The following is a 15,759-nucleotide window of genomic DNA, read 5'->3' on the forward strand; positions in this document are numbered from 1 at the left end:
CGTATTTGGAACCAGGCACCTTAACGTTTTCTATAAATTAGTCCTTGGAGGGGAAATGTGTATCACAATAGTAAACATTTCCAGCAGTACACTCAGAAAAATTAGCATGGCATAGCTTCTAGTTGAGCAAAACTGAAAATTCTACTTATTGCTTTTATGAATCAATGAAGAACACTGAAAAATATGTTTATATGATTCAAATTTATATTTTACATCAGTTCAATGTTCAACAACATTACAGCATTAATATACTACACTAAACAGTGTGACCCAACCACAGAAAGATCCCCATCCTAACCACTTGATCAAGAGTAGGCGACTAGCCAAACGCTTTTCCACAAAGCAAAGGCGTTAAGCATCTTCCATCTTTGTCAATGGACAGAAATCAGTAATGGGAATCATGGCAGATTATTCCCCTCCCTAGTCCAGGGATGCTAAGGCTAAGTGAAACATAGCAACTGCTTCCCTGGCTCACATCAGCTAATTCACCATTGAGAAGAGATTGAACTGGACGCCCTCCGGTCTGAATGTTATTTCTCCCAGTTTTGTACTAAACCAATTATATCAATTGATGATACGTTAGCTCATCTTATAACTATAATTTTTTTTGCCCCCAAAGGCAAAACTCCTAGTTTACAAAGGGAATTGGTTGAATATCCACTTAAGAATGGGTCTGGAGGATCTGGAGGATTGCAAATACTGACACACACGACTGAATACTTTGACTGTAATCTTATTAGGACTGTAAAAGTATCATCTGTGGAACACAACCAATCAGGTTGAATAATGTAGACTGCAATTTTAGATATCTTAATATTTTCCTTTGATTACCTTTGGGGATCTTTAACAAAATTAGATTATTATCTATGGTTATTCACCTCCCTCGGGAGGTTAAATAAATTGCAGAGAGTTCACATTCCTTTCTCGCTCTGCACTCAGTGTACTGAATGTAGGTTGTAAAATTTTGCCATTACTGTGATTAAAATGAAGGTATACCTTGTACAAATGTTGGACGTGATTTTCCAGAAAAATTTTTGTTTCCGTGTAGAGTCGTTCTCCCAGAGGTTCCGGGTAGGCCACACACAAAGCATAAATGTCTCTGAATAGAATATTAAGGCTCTTTATGTTATTAATAGTGAGGGGAAATTAATTAACAAACAAAAGTTTTAATGAACATCAAAAGTCTTAAATTTTGTGAAAGGTCCATTGATACATGACTTTTAACCAAATTTCTACAGCACAATGCAGACTGACACACCCCAGAATTGAGCCCTCTCCCAAGAAAAAAAGAACTTGTATACAAACACTGCACCACCAAAATAAACTTTTTTTGCTTTAATAGTATTTAGTCAATATTGTATTTCACAAATTATTCAGCAACTGAATTATTGTTACAGCTATCATGGCTTAATTGATATACGTCAATTGGTTATTTGCACTGATAATCTCCCTTCTCAGTGCATAAAATTCATACTAAATTTAAGTAGAATATTTTTCTATTACATGAAAATTTATGAACTGTGTTAATTAAATCACTGCCACGTGTGTTTGGAGGTTTCCAATGCACTCTGAATAAAGGTGACAATCTCTTCATTATTTTCTATCAAACCAATCACTATCTGATCTGTTTACAATTTTGACCTCTACCCACTATTATTTTTCACAAACCGCCAGTGCAGGGTTAAACATGGAGCAGCATTAACATTGTGCTAATTATAAGATAATGCCACATCGGGCCTTATCCAGGAATATTCATTTACATACTTTCAAATAACCTTCTTCACATATTATTGATCTAGTTTCATTTTGTTTTCCTTTATCACAAATAATGCTGGGCTTCAAACCTTGTTTCAACTCCAAAAAAGGAAACTGCACATTTACCAATTCAGCATTGAAAGGATTTTTCTGCTCCAAATATCTACCATTTTTCTTTTATACAACACCTGCAAAACAGATTTTCTGTGGAAAATGCAGGGCCATGAGCTCTACACTAAGTTACAGAAATGTTAAAAGTAAAGATATTACTGATCCACAGCATTCTTGCTACAAATAAGTATGCAGCGATATAAAAACACAGGCATTGGTTGCCTAGCCGCTGTTATCATATCCTGTTTCGACAGAGTCTGGGAATTTTGAGTGAGGAAGTAAAGACTTATCAACTAAAAAATAGGTCCAATTTCTTCCTCCCCCCTTCAGTATTATATTTTCAAAGGTGGTCTGCCACATAACAAAATCACCAATAGCAGTGTACCTCCCAATGTATTTTAAATACCACAGATGGTTTTTGAAAGCTAAATGATAAATAACTTTTAAATGTAGTCTATCATTTCAATTTCAGATACAGATTTTTGAAGTGCTTAACTTGTTTTGTTTCAGTTTTGGTAATGTCGAGTTACGTCGAAACTACATGGACATCATATGAAAACATAAGGGAGAAGGCATCAAAATTTGTTCACAAAAACAAAATCATAGCCTATCTGGAGCAGTAAAGATATTGAATAGACACGACGTAAAACAGTATTTATTAACTTATTGGTGCTCTGAAACAAAAAAAACCCTCGGAACCCAATGATCAATTAGCAACAGTATAATCAAGTGGCTAAAAGCAATGTCATGGCAGTGAATACACACAAATGTAACATATATACTCATCGCTTTGCTGATGAACTCAACGAACAGAAAAATTCTGGTCAAACAGAATACTTCACAAACCTCTCTCCAGTGGGACCCCCTGCACTTGATGACATTGCCATTTTGGTAACATCCAACCACTTTTTGATGGCCAGCTACCATTTTACGGTTATCACTGGCGGTTGATTTTGCTTCATTTTTAAACACTGCAATTAAGTCTCAAACCACAATTCTTTCATTTGGCCATTAAGGATACGAGAAGCGGTCGTTCCATGTAGATCTCTCAACGTAATCCAGCATGACAACTGCTCTGATTGTTGTCAGAAGCTTGTTCCATGTTTCATCAAAATCCACCACACGTGGTTTCAGGGACATTGTATGAGTTCACTTGAAAGACAAGAGACAAAACTACAATTGCCGTTTGAAAATTTCATCTGAAACAACGACCATCAAAAATGTTACACAATGATTACATAACATTTTACAAACCAATTTAAAAACAAGTGAACTTTTAGGTGATCATTTAGGATGCTGGCTTTTGGAACAATGAAGACAACAAAATTGTAAATTCTGGGAAACAGGTACAGACTCCCACGCCAGTGCAGTTTCTTAATGATTATTTACTGTCATCTGCACAGAACAGAAGTTAGAACCACCCAAGTAATGAACATTCAATACAGATACAAGAATAACAAAATCCATCAGTCCCCCAATATAATCCCCAAAATAGAGATATGCAACCTAAATGTCCTAAAATTTGGTCTGTAAAATGCATCAATGTACAGTCTAGCCATATCAACCCACCGAGGTAATCTGTTCTAAAGGGCAAGGTAGGAATTCTGCTTGCATATAAGAAATCCAACAAATAGAAATTAGTCAAATATATTAGTCCTGTTTAATGTCTATGATCTATGAAACTCTTCATCACCTGACCCTGGTGAAAACCCTATCAGACACATTTAGTTAATGAACAAATTATTTAAAACAGTTAATTTTTGTCTTTGTCAATAACCATGGAAAGCAACACTAGCCACAACAACTGAATAATGTACATTAGTATATGGTGAATTTTTCATTGACTTTTTTTCTTCCTCCCTTCCTCTGCTGCAGCCAGTGGTTCATGCTTGTAGGGTTCTGGGACAGGAGCAGCCATCCAGTACCTCACTCATGTGGCCATTTAAAAAAAAAGTGCAACTGGACGACGAGTGTTGATAGTTACCGTTGGAGGACATCAGAGCTGAGCTCTACCCTGTCCTTATTCAACTTCCACGCACGCACAATTCCCGGAAGTCACTAGATATTGATCAATGGCAAAACTGCAGCATCTTACTGCTACACTGACTGAGATCCATCAGGACAGGGATTGAACCGAGGAACTTCCTAGTCTATCCGGCTCAGTGCCATACTGTGTGTTGCACTTATCTACTAAACTATTGTGGAAATCGCGTGAATTTAGCTGAATATTTCAGTGCTGGAAAATGTATTACTATTTTCTAATTTCGAAGTAAGCAATCCAAGTAAGTGAATTTTAAAAAGTTTAAAATGTAAACACTGCATTATTATATTAATACAGCACAGGAGGCGGCTATTCGGTCTTTGAAAGAGCTATCCAATTAGTGCCATTCCTCTGCTCTTTCCCCATAATTGTAAATTTTTCCCTTTTGAAAGTTACTATTGAATCTGCTTCCACCACCCTTTCAGGCAGTGCATTCCAGATCATTACAACTCGCTGTGTAAAAAATGTTTCCTCATGTCGCCTCTGGCTTGTTTGTCGATCACCTTAAATCTGTGTCCTCTGGTTACTGACCCTTCTGTCACTGGAAACAGTTTCTCCTTATTTACTTTATCAAAACCATTTATGATTTTGAACACCTCTATCAAATCTCCCCCTCACCTTCTCTGTTCAAAGGAGAACAATCCCAGCTGAATCAGTCTCTCCGAGTAACTCAAGTCCTTCATCCCTGGTACCATTCTAGTAAATCTCCTTGCACCCTCAATAAAGCCTTGATATCCTTCTTAAAGTGTTGTGCCCAGAATTGAACACAATACCCCAGCTGAAGCCTAACTAGTGCTTTATAAAAGTTTAGCATAATTTCCTTGCTTTTGTACTCCATACCTCTATAATAAAGCCTGGGATTCCATTTGCTTTTTTAAAGCAGCCTTCTCAACTTGTCCTGCCAGTTTCTAAGATTTGTGTATGTGCACCCCCAGGTCTCTCTGTTCCTGCACCCACTTTAATAGCGTATTAAATAGTTTAAGTCCATTGTACTCAGCATCCACCACCCCCACCCCACCTCCGCCCAATAAATCCAGACTGGAATTGATGCACAAATTCCAGTGTAAAAGCCCATGCTAACTATTGTTCAATTTCATTCTCAAATTCCTAGCAGTCAGCTTAAAAAATGATTCACCCCCTTCAGACTCACTTGTCCTTTACACCATTCACGAACCATGACCACATACATGTACCTGTCAATGCCCCCCAGAGTGATTTATATTCAGTAGCCAACCTTCAGGATATGAACAGCTCGAATTGCCATCCAATTCTCCCTCTCTTCCCTGCTTGCTTATACGAACAGCCCAACTGAGACCAAGAGCTCACTGTGCAGGGAACTTTTGGTGACAAATCTGCTTCCTCTATTGCCACAGTGCCACTTTAGCAAAAGGTTGAAATTACTCACTACACTGAACTTTGTTACCAAAGAAATACAAATAAACATGTAACAATATCTATGAAAAGGTTCCACTGTATCATCTCTCTATCCTATCTCATCAGTCAACTGCAATAACCTCACTGGATCATCACGAAAAGTTGAAGAAATATTTTGAAGTGGGCAAATAGCACCTTTACACAGATTTCTGAAAACCTAGTGATGAGACTTCTGACCCAGTTGCCATTTGTTGAAGCAGTTGGCAGCTATGCTTTAACTGGAAAGTGCGTGTGTAAATCTCGGGTCAGGACATAGTCAGGCTCAGTTATGATGCCCCACATTCATTGCCTTTGTTCACACTTGGGTGAGGTACTAAGCTGTACCCCATTGTAAATCTTCACATTGAGGGTGGGGGGGGGAACTTAGCAAGGAACCCAAAGTTTAATAGTATTACTGTATATCAAGGATCATGCTGTGATTCAGACCATTACAAACACGTAACATAAAATTAGGGACATGTGGAGAACATAGCAATACCTGCAATTCAAAACTGACACTGGGTGCCAGCGTGAGTTAGTGCGTAGTCCTTTTAACTCCAGAATCTGTGTTCAAATCCCACCCAAACTGAATGGATGAAAGTCTCTTCCTACTGATTGAGAATGGTACATATAACGAGCTTGGGCTGTCTCAGTTTACAGCTCAAACCCTTCACAATTCAGCATAAACAAACAATTGCAGAGAGACCAAAAGGGTGTCTGGCGTGGGGAAGTACTAACAAGTATTTTTCAGAGTTTGGGTGAAGGTACACTATTACAGCAGAGTACCTGGAACTTGGCTAATGATATACAGCGACATTACAAGAGCCATTCAATGACACAGCAGCCATGGGAATCGATCAAACCAACATGATGGGTTTTCAGCAACATGCCAACAGGGAGATAAAAAAAATTATTTTAATGGATTGTTGATGGTAAGTTGAATTATTTTTCCCTCTCAAAACTATGCAGAGTGATTTATATTCAAAGTAAACCCTAGCAGTAATATTCTTCTTTAAGGCTCCACAGGTATCAGGTTGGCTTAGTTGATAGCACTCTTGACTCAGAGTAAGAATGTTGTGAGTACAAGTCTCAATCCAGGGTTTGAACACAATCCAGGCTGGCACCAGCATCACTGGATTTGCCATCTATTCAATGTAACATTAAAACTGACTGCTCATACTCTGTCATGGGGTCTTTTATGCCTACTTGAATAAAAATAATCAGTTCGCCTGGCCATCATTCAACCAACACCATCAAAAATAGATTAAGTGGCGATTCATTTCATTTGCTGTTTGTGGCATCTTCCTGTGCTCAAATTGCCTACCACGTTGCTCACATAAACAACAGTGGCTACACTTCAAAAGTTATGCACTGGACGTCAAGCACTTTGGGACGTCCTGGAAACATGATACGCCGCTATCTTTCATTGCACAAACCAACGAACCCAAAGTATCGCAATGTTTAACTTTCACTTATAAGTACATTGGCTGGAATCATAACCCACTTTCTTATTCTGGTGCAGAAATGATACTACTGCCCTCAAAGAATGATCCATGACCACACGAAGAAGCTGGTCGACAGGCAAAAGACTGCACTGAGCTGATGATGTATTAGCTCAGCAACAATGGAAAAGCTGATGATGTCATAAGGCATCAGTTTTGGCTACCACATTTGTAATTCAGTGACCAAACTTTCCGTTCAATGCCTCGGTTGCTGTTGACCTGCTAAACTGTTCTTGCGCCTCTGCCCTCAATACCCTTTTTGCCAGCAAATTAATTACCATCTCCCAACTTTGTCTTCACTCCCTCAACTCAGGGGGCCGCAAACACGACTGCACCAAGTACACAGCCGGTCTCGTCATCCACTCTCAGGTTTGGCTCAACCACGTCTAGCATTACCGTGCATCACACTCGGCCACAAATGTTGATTCTAGCATCATCCTGGAGGACAATAACAACCAAGGCTCTTTTGCTCCATGACTAATCTCTTCAAATCCCTTTCCCCATCCCTCCATCCTTCAATATTAAGTGCAAAGAGCTGATGAACTTCATTCCTCTCACCATCCCTCAGTCACCCATCTACTCCAACCCTACTCCTTCATCACTCAGTTGTTTCGTCTCCATCTCCCCAGTGCTCTCTCCAAATTCATCTCTTCCACGAAATCCACCTCATTCCCTTGATCCTCTCCCCACTCAATTCCCCTTCGTGGGCCGCAGGCTAGCTGACAGACACTTTTGCATTTTGTTTTCTTCCTTACTTTTACAATGGCCAGAGATTAGGGGGGGCAGAGATTGGGGGGGGGGGCAGAGATTGGGGGGGGGCAGAGATTGGGGGGGGGCAGAGATTGGGGGGGGGGCAGAGATTGGGGGGGGCAGAGATTGGGGGGGGGCAGAGATTGGGGGGGGGCAGAGATTGGGGGGGGCAGAGATTGGGGGGGGGCAGAGATTGGGGGGGGGCAGAGATTGGGGGGGGGCAGAGATTGGGGGGGGCAGAGATTGGGGGGGGCAGAGATTGGGGGGGGCAGAGATTGGGGGGGGCAGAGATTGGGGGGGGCAGAGATTGGGGGGGGGCAGAGATTGGGGGGGGGCAGAGATTGGGGGGGGGCAGAGATTGGGGGGGGCAGAGATTGGGGGGGGCAGAGATTGGGGGGGGCAGAGATTGGGGGGGGCAGAGATTGGGGGGGGCAGAGATTGGGGGGGGCAGAGATTGGGGGGGGGGCAGAGATTGGGGGGGGGCAGAGATTGGGGGGGGGGCAGAGATTGGGGGGGGGGCAGAGATTGGGGGGGGGCAGAGATTGGGGGGGGCAGAGATTGGGGGGGCAGAGATTGGGGGGGGCAGAGATTGGGGGGGGCAGAGATTGGGGGGGGCAGAGATTGGGGGGGGCAGAGATTGGGGGGGCAGAGATTGGGGGGGGCAGAGATTGGGGGGGGCAGAGATTGGGGGGGGCAGAGATTGGGGGGGGCAGAGATTGGGGGGGGCAGAGATTGGGGGGGGCAGAGATTGGGGGGGCAGAGATTGGGGGGGCAGAGATTGGGGGGGGCAGAGATTGGGGGGGGCAGAGATTGGGGGGGGCAGAGATTGGGGGGGGCAGAGATTGGGGGGGCAGAGATTGGGGGGGCAGAGATTGGGGGGGGCAGAGATTGGGGGGGGCAGAGATTGGGGGGGCAGAGATTGGGGGGGGCAGAGATTGGGGGGGCAGAGATTGGGGGGGGCAGAGATTGGGGGGGCAGAGATTGGGGGGGGCAGAGATTGGGGGGGGCAGAGATTGGGGGGGGCAGAGATTGGGGGGGGCAGAGATTGGGGGGGGCAGAGATTGGGGGGGCAGAGATTGGGGGGGGCAGAGATTGGGGGGGCAGAGATTGGGGGGGGCAGAGATTGGGGGGGGCAGAGATTGGGGGGGGCAGAGATTGGGGGGGGCAGAGATTGGGGGGGGCAGAGATTGGGGGGGGCAGAGATTGGGGGGGCAGAGATTGGGGGGGGCAGAGATTGGGGGGGGCAGAGATTGGGGGGGCAGAGATTGGGGGGGGCAGAGATTGGGGGGGGCAGAGATTGGGGGGGGCAGAGATTGGGGGGGGCAGAGATTGGGGGGGGCAGAGATTGGGGGGGGCAGAGATTGGGGGGGGCAGAGATTGGGGGGGGCAGAGATTGGGGGGGGCAGAGATTGGGGGGGGCAGAGATGGGGGGGGCAGAGATGGGGGGGGCAGAGATGGGGGGGGGCAGAGATTGGGGGGGCAGAGATTGGGGGGGGCAGAGATTGGGGGGGGCAGAGATTGGGGGGGCAGAGATTGGGGGGGGCAGAGATTGGGGGGGGCAGAGATTGGGGGGGGCAGAGATTGGGGGGCAGAGATTGGGGGGCAGAGATTGGGGGGGCAGAGATTGGGGGGGCAGAGATTGGGGGGGCAGAGATTGGGGGGGGCAGAGATTGGGGGGGGCAGAGATTGGGGGGGGGCAGAGATTGGGGGGGGCAGAGATTGGGGGGGGCAGAGATTGGGGGGGCAGAGATTGGGGGGGGCAGAGATTGGGGGGGGCAGAGATTGGGGGGGGCAGAGATTGGGGGGGGCAGAGATTGGGGGGGGCAGAGATTGGGGGGGGCAGAGATTGGGGGGGGCAGAGATTGGGGGGGCAGAGATTGGGGGGGGCAGAGATTGGGGGGGGCAGAGATTGGGGGGGCAGAGATTGGGGGGGCAGAGATTGGGGGGGGCAGAGATTGGGGGGGGCAGAGATTGGGGGGGGCAGAGATTGGGGGGGGCAGAGATTGGGGGGGGCAGAGATTGGGGGGGGCAGAGATTGGGGGGGGCAGAGATTGGGGGGGGCAGAGATTGGGGGGGGCAGAGATTGGGGGGGGCAGAGATGGGGGGGGCAGAGATGGGGGGGCAGAGATGGGGGGGGCAGAGATGGGGGGGGCAGAGATGGGGGGGGCAGAGATGGGGGGGCAGAGATGGGGGGGGCAGAGATGGGGGGGCAGAGATGGGGGGGGCAGAGATGGGGGGGGCAGAGATGGGGGGGCAGAGATGGGGGGGGCAGAGATGGGGGGGGCAGAGATTGGGGGGGCAGAGATTGGGGGGGCAGAGATTGGGGGGGGCAGAGATTGGGGGGGGCAGAGATTGGGGGGGGCAGAGATTGGGGGGGGCAGAGATTGGGGGGGGCAGAGATTGGGGGGGCAGAGATTGGGGGGGCAGAGATTGGGGGGGGCAGAGATTGGGGGGGGCAGAGATTGGGGGGGGCAGAGATTGGGGGGGGCAGAGATTGGGGGGGGCAGAGATTGGGGGGGGCAGAGATTGGGGGGGGCAGAGATTGGGGGGGGCAGAGATTGGGGGGGGCAGAGATTGGGGGGGGGCAGAGATGGGGGGGGGCAGAGATGGGGGGGGCAGAGATTGGGGGGGGCAGAGATTGGGGGGGGCAGAGATTGGGGGGGGCAGAGATTGGGGGGGGCAGAGATTGGGGGGGGCAGAGATTGGGGGGGGCAGAGATTGGGGGGGGCAGAGATTGGGGGGGCAGAGATTGGGGGGGCAGAGATTGGGGGGGCAGAGATTGGGGGGGCAGAGATTGGGGGGGCAGAGATTGGGGGGGGCAGAGATTGGGGGGGGCAGAGATTGGGGGGGGCAGAGATTGGGGGGGGCAGAGATTGGGGGGGGGAGAGATTGGGGGGGGCAGAGATTGGGGGGGGCAGAGATTGGGGGGGGCAGAGATTGGGGGGGGCAGAGATTGGGGGGGGCAGAGATTGGGGGGGGCAGAGATTGGGGGGGGCAGAGATTGGGGGGGGCAGAGATTGGGGGGGGCAGAGATTGGGGGGGGCAGAGATTGGGGGGGGCAGAGATTGGGGGGGGCAGAGATTGGGGGGGGCAGAGATTGGGGGGGGCAGAGATTGGGGGGGGCAGAGATTGGGGGGGCAGAGATTGGGGGGGGCAGAGATTGGGGGGGGCAGAGATTGGGGGGGGCAGAGATTGGGGGGGCAGAGATTGGGGGGGGCAGAGATGGGGGGGGCAGAGATGGGGGGGGCAGAGATGGGGGGGGCAGAGATGGGGGGGGCAGAGATGGGGGGGGCAGAGATGGGGGGGGCAGAGATGGGGGGGCAGAGATGGGGGGGGCAGAGATGGGGGGGGCAGAGATGGGGGGGCAGAGATGGGGGGGGCAGAGATTGGGGGGGGCAGAGATTGGGGGGGGCAGAGATTGGGGGGGGGCAGAGATGGGGGGGGGCAGAGATTGGGGGGGGCAGAGATTGGGGGGGGCAGAGATTGGGGGGGGCAGAGATTGGGGGGGGCAGAGATTGGGGGGGGCAGAGATTGGGGGGGCAGAGATTGGGGGGGTCAGAGATTGGGGGGGGCAGAGATTGGGGGGGCAGAGATTGGGGGGGGCAGAGATTGGGGGGGGGCAGAGATTGGGGGGGGCAGAGATTGGGGGGGGCAGAGATTGGGGGGGGGCAGAGATTGGGGGGGGCAGAGATTGGGGGGGGCAGAGATTGGGGGGGCAGAGATTGGGGGGGGCAGAGATTGGGGGGGGCAGAGATTGGGGGGGGCAGAGATTGGGGGGGGCAGAGATTGGGGGGGGCAGAGATTGGGGGGGCAGAGATTGGGGGGGGGCAGAGATTGGGGGGGGGGCAGAGATTGGGGGGGGGCAGAGATTGGGGGGGGGGCAGAGATTGGGGGGGGGGCAGAGATTGGGGGGGGGCAGAGATTGGGGGGGGGCAGAGATTGGGGGGGGGGAGAGATTGGGGGGGGGGAGAGATTGGGGGGGGGGAGAGATTGGGGGGGGGAGAGATTGGGGGGGGGGGGGAGAGATTGGGGGGGGGGGAGAGATTGGGGGGGGGAGAGATTGGGGGGGGGGAGAGATTGGGGGGGGAGAGATTGGGGGGGGAGAGATTGGGGGGGGAGAGATTGGGGGGGGGGAGAGATTGGGGGGGGGAGAGATTGGGGGGGGGAGAGATTGGGGGGGGGGAGAGATTGGGGGTGGGTGAGGGTGGGAGGGGGGGGTGAGGGTGGGAGGGGGGAACTCGGGGGGTGTGAGGGTAGGAGGGGGGAACTCGGGGGGTGTGAGGGTAGGAGGGGGGAACTCGGGGGGGTGAGGGTGGGAGGTGGGAACTCGGGGGGGGGTGAGGGTGGGAGGGGGGAACTCGGGGGGGTTGAGGGTGGGAGGGGGAACTCGGGGGGGTTGAGGGTGGGAGGGGGGAACTCGGGGGGTTGAGGGTGGGAGGGGGGAACTCGGGGGGGTTGAGGGTGGGAGGGGGGAACTCGGGGGGGTTGAGGGTGGGAGGGGGGAACTCGGGGGGGTGAGGGTGGGAGGGGGGAACTCGGGGGGGTGAGGGTGGGAGGGGGGAACTCGGGGGGGGTGAGGGTGGGAGGGGGGAACTCGGGGGGGGTGAGGGTGGGAGGGGGGAACTCGGGGGGGGGGGGGAGGTGAGGTTGGGAGGGCGGAACTCGGGGGGGGTGAGGGTGGGAGGGCGGAACTCGGGGGGGGGGGTGAGGGTGGGAGGGCGGAACTCGGGGGGGGGGGTGAGGGTGGAACTCGGGGGGGGGGGTGAGGGTGGAACTCGGGGGGGGGGGTGAGGGTGGAACTCGGGGGGGGGTGAGGCTGGGAGGGCGGAACGCGGGGGGGGTGAGGGTGGGAGGGCGGAACGCGGGGGGGGTGAGGGTGGGAGGGCGGAACGCGGGGGGGGTGAGGGTGGGAGGGCGGAACGCGGGGGGGGTGAGGGTGGGAGGGCGGAACGCGGGGGGGGTGAGGGTGGGAGGGCGGAACGCGGGGGGGGTGAGGGTGGGAGGGCGGAACGCGGGGGGGGTGAGGGTGGGAGGGCGGAACGCGGGGGGGGTGAGGGTGGGAGGGCGGAACGCGGGGGGGGGGGGGGGAGGGTGGGAGGGTGGAACGCGGGGGGGGTGAGGGTGGGAGGGTGGAACTCGGGGGGGGTGAGGGTGGGAGGGTGGAACTCGGGGGGGGGGGTGTGAGGGTGGGAGGGGGGAACTCTGGGGGGGGTGAGGGTGGGAGGGGGGAAATCTGGGGGGGTGAGGGGGGTGGAAGGGGGGAGGGGGAGGGTGGACTCGGGGGGGGGGGGTGAGGGTGGACTCGGGGGGGGGGTTAGGGTGGACTCGGGGGGGGGGGTGAGGGTGGACTCGGGGGGGGGGGTGAGGGTGGACTCGGGGGGGGGGGGGGTAAGGGTGGACTCGGGGGGGGGGGGTGGTGAGGGTGGACTCGGGCGGGGGTGGTGAGGGTGGACTCGGGGGGGGGTGGTGAGGGTGGACTCGGGGGGGGGGGGTGAGGGTGGACTCGGGGGGGGGGGGGTGAGGGTGGACTCGGGGGTGGGGTGAGGGTGGACTCGGGGGGTGGGGGTGAGGGTGGACTCGGGGGGTGGGGTGAGGGTGGACTCGGGGGTGGGGGTGAGGGTGGACTCGGGGGGTGGGGGTGAGGGTGGACTCGGGGGGTGGGGGTGAGGGTGGACTCGGAGGGGGGGGGTGAGGGTGGACTCGGAGGGGGGGGTGAGGGTGGACTCGGAGGGGGGGGTGAGGGTGGACTCGGAGGGGGGGGTGAGGGTGGACTCGGAGGGGGGGGTGAGGGTGGACTCGGAGGGGGGGGTGAGGGTGGACTCGGAGGGGGGGGGGGGGTGAGGGTGGACTCGGAGGGGGGGGGGGTGAGGGTGGACTCGGAGGGGGGGGGGGGGTGAGGGTGGACTCGGAGGGGGGGGGGTGAGGGTGGACTCGGAGGGGGGGGGGGGTGAGGGTGGACTCGGAGGGGGGGGGGTGAGGGTGGACTCGGAGGGGGGGGGGTGAGGGTGGACTCGGAGGGGGGGGGTGAGGGTGGACTCGGAGGGTGGACTCGGAGGGGGGGGGTGAGGGTGGACTCGGGGGGGGGGGTGAGGGTGGACTCGGAGGGGGGGGGTGAGGGTGGACTCGGAGGGGGGGGTGAGGGTGGACTCGGAGGGGGGGGGTGAGGGTGGACTCGGAGGGGGGGGGTGAGGGTGGACTCGGAGGGGGGGGGTGAGGGTGGACTCGGAGGGGGGGGGGTGAGGGTGGACTCGGGGGGGGGGGTGAGGGTGGACTCGGGGGGGGGGGGGCGGGGTGAGGGTGGACTCGGGGGGGGGGGTGAGGGTGGACTCGGGGGGGGGGTGAGGGTGGACTCGGGGGGGGGGTGAGGGTGGACTCGGGGGGGGGGGTGAGGGTGGACTCGGGGGGGGGGGTGAGGGTGGACTCGGGGGGGGGGTGAGGGTGGACTCGGGGGGGGGGGTGAGGGTGGACTCGGGGGGGGGTGAGGGTGGACTCGGGGGGGGGGGTGAGGGTGGACTCGGGGGGGGGGGGTGAGGGTGGACTCGGGGGGGGGGGGGTGAGGGTGGACTCGGGGGGGGGGGTGAGGGTGGACTCGGGGGGGGGGGTGAGGGTGGACTCGGGGGGGGGGGGGGGTGAGGGTGGACTCGGGGGGGGGGGGGGTGAGGGTGGACTCGGGGGGGGGGTGAGGGTGGACTCGGGGGGGGGGGGGGGGGGGTGAGGGTGGACTCGGGGGGGGGGGGGGGGGTGAGGGGTGGACTCGGGGGGGGGGGGGGGTGAGGGTGGACTCGGGGGGGGGGGGGTGTGAGGGTGGACTCGGGGGGGGGGGGGCGGGGGGGGGTGAGGGTGGACTCGGGGGGGGGGGGGGTGGTGAGGGTGGACTCGGGGGGGGGGGGTGAGGGTGGACTCGGGGGGGGGGGTGAGGGTGGACTCGGGGGGGGGGTGAGGGTGGACTCGGGGGGGGGGGTGAGGGTGGACTCGGGGGGGGGGGGGTGAGGGTGGACTCGGGGGGGGGGGGTGAGGGTGGACTCGGGGGGGGGGTGAGGGTGGACTCGGGGGGGGGGTGAGGGTGGACTCGGGGGGGGGGGGTGAGGGTGGACTCGGGGGGGGGGGGGTGAGGGTGGACTCGGGGGGGGGGGTGAGGGTGGACTCGGGGGGGGGGGTGAGGGTGGACTCGGGGGGGGGGTGAGGGTGGACTCGGGGGGGGGGGGGTGAGGGTGGACTCGGGGGGGGGGGGTGAGGGTGGACTCGGGGGGGGGGGGTGAGGGTGGACTCGGGGGGGGGGGTGAGGGTGGACTCGGGGGGGGGGGGGGGCGGGGGGGGTGAGGGTGGACTCGGGGGGGGGGGCGGGGGGGGTGAGGGTGGACTCGGGGGGGGGGTGAGGGTGGACTCGGGGGGGGGGTGAGGGTGGACTCGGGGGGGGGGTGAGGGTGGACTCGGGGGGGGGTGAGGGTGGACTCGGGGGGGGGGGGTGAGGGTGGACTCGGGGGGGGGGTGAGGGTGGACTCGGGGGGGGGGTGAGGGTGGACTCGGGGGGGGGGGTGAGGGTGGACTCGGGGGGGGGGGGTGAGGGTGGACTCGGGGGGGGGGTGAGGGTGGACTCGGGGGGGGGTGAGGGTGGACTCGGGGGGGGGTGAGGGTGGACTCGGGGGGGGGTGAGGGTGGACTCGGGGGGGGGTGAGGGTGGACTCGGGGGGGGGGGTGAGGGTGGACTCGGGGGGGGGTGAGGGTGGACTCGGGGGGGGTGAGGGTGGACTCGGGGGGGGGTGAGGGTGGACTCGGGGGGGGGTGAGGGTGGACTCGGGGGGGGGTGAGGGTGGACTCGGGGGGGGGGTGAGGTGGACTCGGGGGGGGGGTGAGGGTGGACTCGGGGGGGGGGGGTGAGGGTGACTCGGGGGGGGGGTGAGGGTGGACTCGGGGGGGGGGGTGAGGGTGGACTCGGGGGGGGGTGAGGGTGGACTCGGGGGGGGGGGTGAGGGTGGACTCGGGGGGGGGGGGGGGGGGGGGTGAGGGTGGACTCGGGGGGGGGGGGGGGTGAGGGTGGACTCGGGGGGGGGGGGTGAGGGTGGACTCGGGGGGGGGGGTGAGGGTGGACTCGGGGGGGGGTGAGGGTGGACTCGGGGGGGTGGGTGAGGGTGGACTCGGGCGGGGGGGGTGAGGGTGGACTCGGGGGGGGTGAGGGTGGACTCGGGA

General features: G+C 56.9%; 1 protein-coding gene across 3 annotated transcripts in view; it reads right to left on the reverse strand.

Moving 5' to 3' along the window:
- Positions 1-15,759, reverse strand: part of cul2 (cullin 2) — an 82,855-nt gene that overhangs the window by 61,354 nt on the left and 5,742 nt on the right. For all 3 annotated transcript variants that reach the window (XM_068007660.1, XM_068007653.1, XM_068007648.1), the window contains exons 2-3: positions 2,888-3,018; positions 997-1,099 (exon numbers count right to left, since the gene is read on the reverse strand). In XM_068007660.1, the coding sequence (XP_067863761.1) occupies positions 997-1,099; positions 2,888-3,006 (222 nt within the window). In that variant the 5' untranslated portion in view covers positions 3,007-3,018. The remainder of the gene's footprint in view (positions 1-996; positions 1,100-2,887; positions 3,019-15,759) is intronic.

The sequence above is a fragment of the Heptranchias perlo genome, chromosome 2, assembly GCF_035084215.1.
Source record: "Heptranchias perlo isolate sHepPer1 chromosome 2, sHepPer1.hap1, whole genome shotgun sequence".
Classification (NCBI taxonomy): domain Eukaryota; kingdom Metazoa; phylum Chordata; class Chondrichthyes; order Hexanchiformes; family Hexanchidae; genus Heptranchias; species Heptranchias perlo.